This window comes from Leptopilina heterotoma, unplaced genomic scaffold (genome assembly GCF_015476425.1).
Source record: "Leptopilina heterotoma isolate Lh14 unplaced genomic scaffold, ASM1547642v1 Lhet_97, whole genome shotgun sequence".
In the NCBI taxonomy this organism is placed as follows: Eukaryota; Metazoa; Arthropoda; class Insecta; order Hymenoptera; family Figitidae; genus Leptopilina; species Leptopilina heterotoma.
The window spans coordinates 792,278-804,555 of record NW_025111203.1 but is presented as its reverse complement, the minus strand read 5'-3'; the positions used below and the strand labels follow the sequence as shown (position 1 = coordinate 804,555).

The 12,278-nt window shown below is 28.7% G+C and overlaps 1 protein-coding gene across 1 annotated transcript in view; it reads left to right on the top strand.

The window, feature by feature from the left end:
- Positions 1-12,278, top strand: part of LOC122512255 (neuronal acetylcholine receptor subunit alpha-7-like) — a 147,061-nt gene that overhangs the window by 89,212 nt on the left and 45,571 nt on the right. Inside the window, exon 2 of the mRNA XM_043627995.1 lies at positions 10,731-10,873. Coding sequence (XP_043483930.1) covers positions 10,731-10,873 — 143 coding nt within the window. The remainder of the gene's footprint in view (positions 1-10,730; positions 10,874-12,278) is intronic.

Sequence of the window (12,278 nt, the reverse complement as noted above, 5' to 3'; positions counted from 1 at the left end):
TTAGGATTTCAATTATTTAAATTAGAATTTGCATAAAAATAAGTCGATAGAAATAAATTATTTAAAAATTTTTATAAAGTTTTTCCAAAAATGGATTATGTTAGATTCGAAATCCTAAGTGTGAAATTCAACATACGGAATATGGAATTCGGAATGCGAGATTGGGAATGTTGAATGTGAATTTATGTGAAATTATGGAATATGGAATTTTGAATTTACTCAGGAGTAAGTTACGTAATCAACCCCCAGGTCGATTTCGTCAATTACTTTGGAAAGTCAACCGTCATTTACATTTCTTATAGACCTTAAAATCAAAAGAACGATGTCTACATTATTTTCCATTATTTCCTTCCCGGAATGTAACCAAATATTATAAATTAGCACACTTTTCCTTTTGAATTTTACAAAAAAAATTTGCCACAAAAAAAAATGTTTACGATTGACACTGAAACATTCAGAATTTTGCAGAAATCACTACCGAAATTTTTTGAGAATCTCCTATACGCCACTCCTGAAGGCACTTCATAAATATTCTAGTCAAACCTTTCATAGGGTTCTGAAAGATTTATTCAATTCCTAAAGTTCGCCACGGCAACAGATTTGAACAGACTTTAAGTTTAATATGTAAAGTGTTGAGCGACACGAGTTTCTTGTTGGAATGGAGTCTGTTATTTTGTGTGTAATGTAAACCAAATAAATCGTAACACATTTAGATAAGAGTATTCTCTGCAATCAGTGAATGATCTTAACGAACTTTGAGCCTTCTCTAAAAGGGAGGACTTTAATTAGAGTAATTTCGATTAAATCTTCTTTCATGGCATTCACTGTAATAAGATTTGACAAAAAGTAATTGTATCGCTTCTGTCACAAATTTCTCAGTTTACTGATTGTTAAAGTATTAATGTTATATTAAAACGTATCCGAAATGAGAAGTCTCATTTGTTCAAGCTCGAGATGAGGGAAAATCAATTAACTAAACCAAGTGAATTATTCACGCTATGAAATAATCTAAAGTGAATTTAACTAGAATAATATTTATTAAAAACAAACATTAACATTTTTAAATAGACAACAAAAAGGAGTACGTTTTTTTATGACTTCCCTTCCCACAAGGGAATTACCTCTTGACAAATATGTTTACACATATGCTGCAAAGTTTTTCACATAAAGTTGTTGCAAAAGAATTTCTATTAACTGCCTCTGGAAATTTTCATCAAGTTTTTTACTCTAAATTTGACATTAAAGGGATACTTTGGAATTTCTTACAAATTTTCTTCAAAGTATTTCAAAAAATTTCTGAATAAATAAAGAAAAGCACTTTCAATTTATTTTTCTTTTATTTTTAAGCCTTATATCACTCAGATGCCCCAAATTTTTCCGGCACTGGTACATGAAATTTGAACTATCTTCTTATTTCTCCAAACGCCAACACCCATGATCGATACGTGAAAATCTGCATAGCGATGATTTTTTCTTCTATTTCCAGGTACTTTTACGTATCGGAATTCTATGCATGAACATGTTTATTGATTAAATTATTTCATCTGAGTTTTTTTTTATATATGAATTTCTGTAGAAATATTTAATTATATATTATAACAGAGGCTCTATATTATTTTTTGAAAAGAAAAAGTCAAAACCAAAAATTAATTAGTCCTGGCATTCTCTAATTAAACAAATAGATCGCGAAGAGAGGAGAAATATAAAATGGACTATTAAATTAAATACCATTTCTAAATTTATTAAATTAATTTATGCGAATTCAAAAAGGGAAGAGAGGCGGTATTTAAATTCATTTTATACTTTGTATTATTTGTTCCAATTAAGTCTAATTTTATTTCAATTAAATAAATATGAAACTATGTTCATTATAGGATTTGTCCAAAGAGACTAATATCAATTTTGTACTTTCAACAAACTTTGTTACAAATTGGAAAAATAAACTTTATTTTAGTATTCAGAGAGTAGTGAAATAATTACACTCGTCGTTTTGTGTATGATAAACAACAATAACTGAGTTTTCGTTTGTTTAGTGTTTTCGAATAATCGGGAATTATATCTAATTATGTGCACTGGGGGATCGATTACTGCAGCTATTCAGTATTCCACATTTCGGATTCTACATTCTAGATTCCTCATTTCGGATTCTAAATTCCGCATTCAAGATTTCAAATTCTATATACCAAATTCCGGATTGCACATTCCAAATTCCTTATTCCACATACCAAATTCCACATTCCCGAATCCAAATTCTACATACCAAATTCTGAACGACACGTTCCAAATTTCACTTTCTGGATTCCAGTATTAATATTATATTAAAACGTATCCGAAATGAATAGTATAATTTTTTTAAGCATCCAAAATTCCGGATTGCACATTCCACATTCCGGATTCCAAATTCCGTATTGCACATTACAAATTTCACATTCCAGATTCCAAATTCTACAAAACAAATTTCCGCATCCTTTATTCTAGATACTACATTCCGGAATCCATATTCCACATTCCGGATTCCTTTTTCAACATTTTACAATTTGCATTCCACTTTCCGAATTGCACATCTCGGATTGCGGTGCGATCTGCAATTTAAACTGTGATATAGGGAATATGTAATGAGGGATGTGGAACACAAATATGGAATCTGAATACGGAATGTGGAATCCGAAACATGAAAGATAGGATGTGGAATTACGAATATGGAATGTAGAGCTTGCAATAAAGAAAAAGTTATGTAATCGTTCCCCTAGGTGTCGATTTCGTATCTTATTCCGAATTCCACATTCAGGATTCTACATTTCACATTCCGAATTCCAGATTCCACATTTAGGATGCTACCTTCTGGATTTCAGATATTGGATTCTGGATTCCACAATCCACATTCCGAATTCCACATTCCAACTTCTACATTGTGTATTCAAAATTCCGGATTCCATATTTCGATTTCTGCATTCTAAACTCCATATTCCGGATCCCACATTCCGAATTCGACATATCATATTCCACATTCCGGATTCCACATTACAGATTCTTTATTCCGAATTTGAAAACATTCGATTTTTAAGTTGAAACACATGACGAATTTTGTCACAATAAGATTCCTATTTTTTACATCAAAATTTTACTTAATCCTTTCAAAATAAAAAATAATTAATGCGGATGTGGAATATGTAATGTGAAATCCAGAATGTAGACTCTGTAATGTGGAATCCGGAATAGGGAATGTGGTAACTGGAATGTTGAATTCGGAATATGGAATCCGGAATGTCGTAATCGGAATGTGGAATTGAGAATGGGACGCATGATTATTCCCCAAATGTCATTTTTTCGAAATGTCATTTTACCGAACTGCACTTTTGCGAATTGTCATTTTTGCGAAAAGCCATTTTTGCGAAATGTCATTTTTGCGAATAGTAATTTTTTCGAAAAGTCATTTTTACGAATTGTCATTTTTGCGAATCGACATTTTTACGAATTATCACTTTTCCGAAAAGTCATTTTTACGAAATGTCATTTTTGCGAATTGTCACTTTTGCGAATCGCTGTTTTTACGAATTGTTACTTTTGCGAATAGACATTTTTGCGAAAAGTCATTTTTACGAATTGTCGTTTTTGCGAAAAGCTATTTTTGCGAATTGTCATTTTTGCGAAGTGTCATTTTTGCGAAAAGACATTTTTGCTAATAGTAATTTTTTCGAAAAGTCATTTTTGCGAATTGTCATTTTCGAGAAATGTCATTTTTGCGAATTGTCACTTTTGCGAATCGCCATTTTTACGAATTATCACTTTTCCGAAAAGTCATTTTTATGAAATGTCATTTTTGCGAAAAATGCTATAGTGAATCTATATATACATACAAGTTTACTATAGTAATTTTCGCAAAAATGACAATTCGAAAAAATGACTTTTCGGAAAAGTGACAATTCGTAAAAATGGCGATTCGCAAAAGTGACAATTCGCAAAAATGATATTTCGCAAAAACGACAATTCGTAAAAATGACTTTTCGCAAAAATGGCTATTCGCAAAAATGAAAATTCGTAAAAATGACTTTTCGCAAAAAATACTATTCGCAAAAGTGACAATTCGCAAAAATACCGATTCGCAAAAGTGACAATTCTCAAAAATGACATTTCTCAAAAATGACCTTTCGCAAAAATGACAATTCGTAACAATGACTTTTAGCAAAAATGACATTTGAGGAATAATCATGCGTCCCATTGAGAATGTCGTATCCGGAATGTGGAATACGGAATGTCGTAACCGGAAAGTAGAATCGGGAACGTCGTATCCGGAAAGTGGAATTGGGAATGTCGTATCAGGAATATTGTAACCGGAATGTGGAATCGGGAATGTCGTATCCGGAATGTGGAATTTGGAATGTCGTATACGGAATGTGGAATTTGGAATGTCGTATACGGAATGTGGAATAGGGGAATAGGGGAAGGGATAATCCGTAATATGAAATGTGGAATTCGGAATCTTTAATCCAGAATGTGGAATTGTGGAATCCGGAATAAGTTACATAATCGTCCCCTGGGGGCCTCGCATATTGCAATGAATACCTAAGTAACGATATGACTGTCTTCGTGTACCACACAGCTTTATTAATTAATTTATTTAATAATCACTGTCCGTAGTCCTTAATGGACCATTAATCGATATACATAATAATTAATAATCAATACAATTCGTCCAAATAAGCATTCAAACATTTTGTGAATTCTTTAACTTAAAGAGCTAACTAGGTCGAAAGTCGGCTTTATTGTGACAAAGAGTTGATTCAGATGATAGCACGCAAAATAAATGGGAGCCATTCTACCGAATTAAACAAACTTTACAGAACTTTACAGAATATCTGGAGCATAGATTTGCGACGAAAAATTTCGAAAAATAAATAAACAAACATAAAATATTTTATATGCTGTTCCCAGTGTGTGAGAATCAGAATGCCAACATGGTTCATAATGGACTTGATCATATGTGGAGGAGACATTTTTTCAGTCTTGAAAACAAGACATTTGAGGGACCTCTTCTGAATATCTTCTAAACAGTAATAAATTGGATTTATTAAACTGTGGATTAGTAATTAAGGAGACAGAATAAGGAATTATTATTCCGTTTATGAAAATTTTAATAAAAGCAACAGAAGGTACTATAAATACAGCCTTTAAATATAGAAAATGATGTAAAACCATAAACCTAATATTTTAGAGTTAAATTCTAAAAAATTTAGGGTTCAATTGTAAATCGATTCATGATTTAAAAAAAAAGATACGAAGAAAGATAAATTATATAGAAATCTCCATATTTACAGAACAGTGTGCATTATATTGCAAAATATAAAATGTTTAGGTATTTCGTTTCTGGTCGTTAAGAAAATGACAGCGTCGTCTTTAATGACACTGCAAGATGTGACAACTGATGGGTTAAAGTTTTTTCTTGTCTTTCCTCGATAATATCGTCTTTCGACTTTTCTCAACTTATTTCACTTTTAAAAGAATATACAGTTATAAATTTTGAGTCAAAAGATTTATTATAATATTATAGTGATTTTAATTTACATTTAGGAAAATATCCGCCCGTGAGGAAATATTGTGTATTTAATAACTATGGCAACAATTACGTCAATGATTATATAAACTATTTTTAAAAATTTTGTTTCAGTTTTAATGTTTTTACAAACATTAAAATAGTTTGTAGCTGTTTACTTAGAGCTCCCTTCTATTTAAACAAAACGTTCATCAAACAAACGTAATGTTTCTCTAAATAAATCGGAAATAACAAGTTCTTTCCCCAAACAAACGAGAATATTTAATGACGCTGGAATTTATGTCGTCAGTCAATTTCTATAAGTGAACGAAAGTGGTTGGCTTACAATGAAGTCTATAAGCATATATATCTTTTGTTACATTTCTTGGAGAGGAATCTTAGGAATAGGAATAACAAATTACTATCATGGCGGACTGATAAAGTATCTGAAAGAAGAATCTAAATTACATCAGGTAGTGTTCATTTTCAACAATCAACAGAAAGATACAGATCCAATAATAGATTCCCTCGTGGCAACAGTCAATTCGCATTTTCCATCTTTAAGCATCGATTACAATAGAATTCGTTCGGAACTTACAGAATTACACACAAAATTGCTTAATCGACCGAGAAGCACTACACTGTTTGTTTTACAGTGGACGAATGGGAGCACTATAGATCAATTAAATCAATTTTTAGCTAGAAAGAATAATCTATTGGTAGGATCGTCAAAACCAAGATTTTTAATTCTGAACACTATTCTTTCAACTCATGAAGATATCAACAGAACCTTGCATTCTTTCTGGAGAAATAAATATTTGGATGTTACTTTCTTGACATATAATTATGAATCCCAAAAAACGATCACATCAACTTCCGAAAATTTGCTACAGTTAAGTCAAATTAATCCTTTTACTGCTAAATACCTAACTCAACCGGTATCATCTGAAACTGAATGGTTTCCAAATAAACTTCTTGATCTGAATGGATACAAATTGGAATACGACCTGGAATCAAATGAGTCTTCAAGCGAAAACGTAAAGTCGATCAAATTTTTGGAAATTTTGGCTCAAGTAATGAACTTTAAACCATATTCAAACAAAAGAAAATATGAAATGGAAAAAACCGGTCAATCAGTATATGTTAAAGAAACTAAAATAGACCCTGAGTTATACCTAAATATGGAATCATTGTATACCAATTATTTTAAATCAATGAGGAATTTACGAATATTAAAACTTGATAGTGCTAAAGCTATTCTTCCACAGTCGGTAAAGGTAAAAAAAGACGTTATACTTTCATCAGAATTATGGTACATGATCTTAATTACAATTATTACGATTGCTATCATACGATTATTAGCATTTTTGTTGAAATTCAAAAAGATTTCGTGGGAAACATTAGGTCTGTTTCAAATGATAATAGGAATGTCAGCTACTCGAGAACCTAAGATGATGGCAGAAAGAATATTTTTTGGATCAGTTGTGATTGGATGCATAGTCTACACAAGTTATTTTTTCTCCGTTATCCTAGATATTACATTTCAATCGCCACCTGAAATTTCAACTCTCGATGAACTTTTTAAATCTTCATTGACACCGAAAATGAATTACGACTTGAAAAAGGCGTTAGAGGAGAATTCAATTTCTGATATTCGGCAGTGGACGGAAAAAGCTATTAAGATTTCTTACAAAGGACAAGAAGATTGCCTGAAATACTTGACTGATTATGAGAATACAACTTGTGTTCTTAATAACGCTAAATATCATGTCAGCAAATATGAAGAAAAATATGGAAAAATAAATGTTACGATTCTACAAGAACCTCTTGGATTGTCAGTTTGTACATTTCTATCAAAGAGTTTTTCTCCCTTTATCGATCGTTTCAATGAAATAATTCTAAAAGCTTCGGAGTTTGGATTACTTAAAGATTTTTATGGAAATGTTGAACGTTTACAGAGTGGCAGTAAAGAAGTGGAAATAATAACGAAGAAGAAACTCTTCCCTATACTATTTTGTGTATTAGTTATTGGATACTCTCTTTCGACGATCACTTTTCTTCTTGAAATACTTGCAGCAAAGGCGAAAGGCAAATTTTCCACACATGTCGAAATTTAAATTTATAACTTTAGACAAATTTAGAAGACTAGAAGCGGAAGAAATGGTTTTGCTGTTTTCTCATAGTGAGCAGTGGGACATCGGTTAAAGTTTATTGATAGGGGTGGCTTTGAAAAAGTACAACAATTGGTGAACGAAATTAAATATTCTGTGCATTCGAACACGTGCTTGAATGAATGGGAAGATTTTTCAAAATAATACATTGCAATAGTGTGCAGATGAGTGTAGTTTTGTTTTCCTAAAGACGAAGTAAGTTGCAATGCCTCACTATCTGACTTATATTTTTACTTTCGACGCGAAATATTGCTGTACGTTATACAGTGTATTGCGACTGTTTTTAAGAAGTAATTAAATATTGTATATTTTTTCAAATTGTACTATTTATTTCTTATCTAATATGATGCATTAAATAATTACACAGGGCTCGAAGTAGGTCCGTAAATCCTGAAAAAGTCCGTAAAAGTCCGTTTTTTTAAAAAAGGTCCGTAAAGTCCGTAATTTCATTCAAAAAAGATGAAAACTTCGTAAATTGTACGATATAATTTTGAGAATTTTAGAAAAGTTACAAATGATTACAGAAATTTAATTATTTTTAAAAGTAATAAAATTCTTCGCAAAAATTCAATTATATTGAAAAAAAATTCTCGTCAAAATTTCAATTATCTATTTAGAAATATTAAAATTCTTCTCCAAAATTCAATTATTTTTAAAAAATCTAAAAAAAAATTGTCAATATTTCAATTATCTTTATAAAAAAATAGCAAAATTCTTCGACAAAATTCAATTATTTTCAAAATTTTTAATAAAATACATTAAAAAATTTCAATTATTTTCATAATTAATAATATTTATGACACGAATTCAATTATTTTCTAAAGTAATAAAATTCAATTATTTTCAAAAATTTTAATAAAATCCATTCCAAAATTTCAATTATTTTCAAAAAATTTAATAAAATTCTACAAAAATACTTTAAATTGTTTTCAAAAAAAAATTAAAGTTTCACAAGAATTGCATTAATAACAAATTTTTTTTTATAAATTTCTTTGCAATCATTCAACTATTTTCGTAAATAATAAAATTTTTACGGGTATTCAATTATTTTCGTAAATAATAAAATTCTTTTCTAGGAATTTAATTATTTTCAATAGAATTTTAATTGAATTCCTCGAAAAAATTCTTAAAATTTTTATTAAAATTCGTCTAAAGAATTTAATTATTTAAATATTTTTAATAGGAATTGAATTCCAAAAAACATTCAATTATTCAATAAATTTTTTTGTTTTTTTATTTGAATAATTGATATTCCCATAGATTTTTCTCATAAACATTGATTTAAAAATAGATTTCAGTTGAAATCTTAGATTATAATAATTTAATTCTTTCGAAGAATTTCATTAAAATTTTAAAAATAATTGAATTTTATCGAGACATTTTTTTAAAATTGTCTTAAAAATAATCGAATTTCTACCAAATAGAAAGTTTTATCAAAACTTTTCAAAATGTTTGAATTTCTTCTAAAATTTTGATATTTTTGAAAATAATTGAATTCTTGCGAAGAATTTTATTAAGAATTTTGAAAATAATTGAATCTCTGCAAAGATTTTTTTTTTATTTTACGAAAATATTTAAATTCTTGCTAAAGATTTTATTAAAATTTATGAGAGTAATTGAATATCGGCTAAGAATTTTGTTATTTTTAATTTATGCCAAGAATTTTATTAAAATTAAAAAAAAAAATAATTGAATTCCTGTTATAATTTTTTTACAAGAATTTAATTTGTTTTTGAAAATTTTAATAAAATTCTTCGCAAGAATTTAATTATTATTTGTCATAAATAATAAAATTCAATTTAGAATTTCAATTATTTTATTTATTTTATTTATTTTTAATACAATTTTAATCGAATTTCTCGAAAAATGTAATTATTCTTAAAAATTTTAATAAAATTCGTTGATAGAATTCAATTATTTGAAAATTTGTTGATAACAATTTTTTATGGGAATTGAATTTTAAGAAACGTTAAATTATTCAATAAATTATTTATTTGCATTTTATTTGTATTTATAATTTAAATAATTGAATTCTAGTCGAATTTTCTAAATAAGAATTGATTTTCATTTCATAAAAATCAATTTTATTTGAAATTTTAGATAATAATTGAATATTAAAAACAATATAGCGGGAATTTAGAAAAAATAATTGAATTTTGTACCTAATTAATTTTGTTGAAACAGTTTAATTGAGTTTTTTTTATGTTATTTTTAGTTTCTATTTTCTAATATTTATTTAATTGAAGAATGTACGAATAATTGAAATTTCGTAAAATTGAATATTGTAAAGAAATGAATTTGAAAATTGTCAATGAACTTTTTCGAAAATTTAAAAAAATAATCGAAGAATTTTAGTTAAAACTTTTTCTTTTTTTAAACTTCTTCTTTTTAATAATAATTGAATTGATAATGATTTTAATTATTATAAATTATTTTTATTAATTTTTATCGATAACTTCATGTTTTATAGAATTATGATAAAATTGAATTTCTAGTTTTAAGTAAAATGTTCTCTGATTTGATTCGACCTGATTCTATTTTTGTCAGTTGGTCCGTAAATGGTCCGTAATTTTTAATTTTTGGTCCGTAAAGTCCGTATTTTTAAATACTTTCACTGCTTCGAGCCCTATTACATTAATATATTAAATGATTAAAAGTATTTCAATAATGAATTGCATTCTTTTGTTGCTCCTGTCGAACATACGGTCCCAGTATAGTCAGGGCCCTTAAATTCCAAATTCCCTTTTTGTCCGCAATCGTAATAAACTCCTTTTACTATTCTTAAGTTGTTCATTTCTATTCAATTCAATTCTCTGTAGCCACATTTAACCAGAATTTGAATTCCCTTTAATGTCGTTTAAGGGAATCATTACTTGTGGAGTAAATAATGATTTGTTAGGAAAAAGATCCCCGAACTCCCAATGCAATTAGCTCCTCTAATATTATAGTATTTGAAGTAATGGGATACAATGAGATGCCTGAAAATATAGTGATAGTCGATTCTTTAATTTAAAAAACTACTTGGTTAGGATTGGTAAGTGGCGGTTATCACGAGAAGAAGCTGCTAAACGACCTGCTGGATGCGTACAACGTGCTGGAGCGACCGGTGGGCAATGAGTCCGAACCCCTACAGTTGAGCTTCGGCCTTACGCTTATGCAAATAATTGATGTTGTAAGTTTGCCAAGAACATATTTTATAGGATCTTAAAAGTTAACTATTTTTATAACATCTTCGTACATTATATTTTTCAAGATGTATTTTTCATGTTTGATACTTGTGCACTGTTTGGTATTCTAATATAATTAAATAAACACCACCTCCTTAACACTGATAACGATTTCTAATTAAAAATTCAATTAACGCAAATTTTATTTTTATTTTCTCTGAAAATCTTTTCTTTGAAATAATTTCAACGAAATATTTCATTAATTAAACGAAATCCTTTGATGAAATGAATTGAGTACATTGATGTTATTTTTAGATATAACTTACAGGCAATTAAGAATGGTTCTTAGAGAAAAATGTTTTAAACTTTTAATGGGGTATTCGATATGAATTACGAGATCAAGTTATATCTGTTTTTGCTCCTTGTGTATATAAAGCAGAACTCCCAATATATCAAATTTCTTCACCTAATTACATAATCATCTTAACCTAATCGTAATTCTTATCCTAACCTATCAGTATATCCGACAGTGCTTGGGCTTCTGTTTCCAGTTCCTTTATGATCATGTTGTCCGCATTAACGCCAACACTATCATTAAGACTTAAATACAGCCAACCAATGCAGTATGTGAGATGTATTCCCTTAATTATTATCTTGAATTACTGTCTACATTCCACTTCTTTTAATTTTTCATTCCATCCATTTGTTTACATACGTCCAAATCATCTTTTCCATTCACTTTTCGCTATAAGTATTTTACAATTTAGATCCTAATAGAAAATACCACAAAGCGGAATATGAACATAAAAATAGTAAAATTTACTGAAACTTATGTGAAACTACAGTTATGTCAAGAACATTAATCAAATTTTAATATAACTTTACTTTTCATATAATTACTTTTAAACTTCTGTAAATTGTATATCAAAATTTTGCTTTGCTGCATTTTCGTCTTAAATTATAAAATACTTTTACAAAATTAGATATTTATTTTCTTTCCGAGAGTAGTTATTTTGGTTACGAGAAGTTTATATTAACTAATTTTAGCAAAATTTTTATTTTAGCAAAAAACAAATTTTGTTTACTTTAATATTTTTCCACTACTTCTCAATCGAATTGAACGCAATAAATCTCAGGGCAATTTGCGAAGATCAATGATACCAGGTTGACAGTGAGACTAGGAAATGACAATAAAAAATACCACTTACTGAGACTGACAAAATCGATCGTCGACACAACGCGGTTATACATGACGTCTCAATAAACTGGTATATCCGTACATATACAGTAAACTCCAAAATTCGTTCGGAAGCAAATCGCTTTTAAATTAAAAAATCAATTCACGTAAATAGAACTCTATTAAAATTTCAAAAAAAATCTTCCACTCGGAATACGCGGCTAATTGATGTC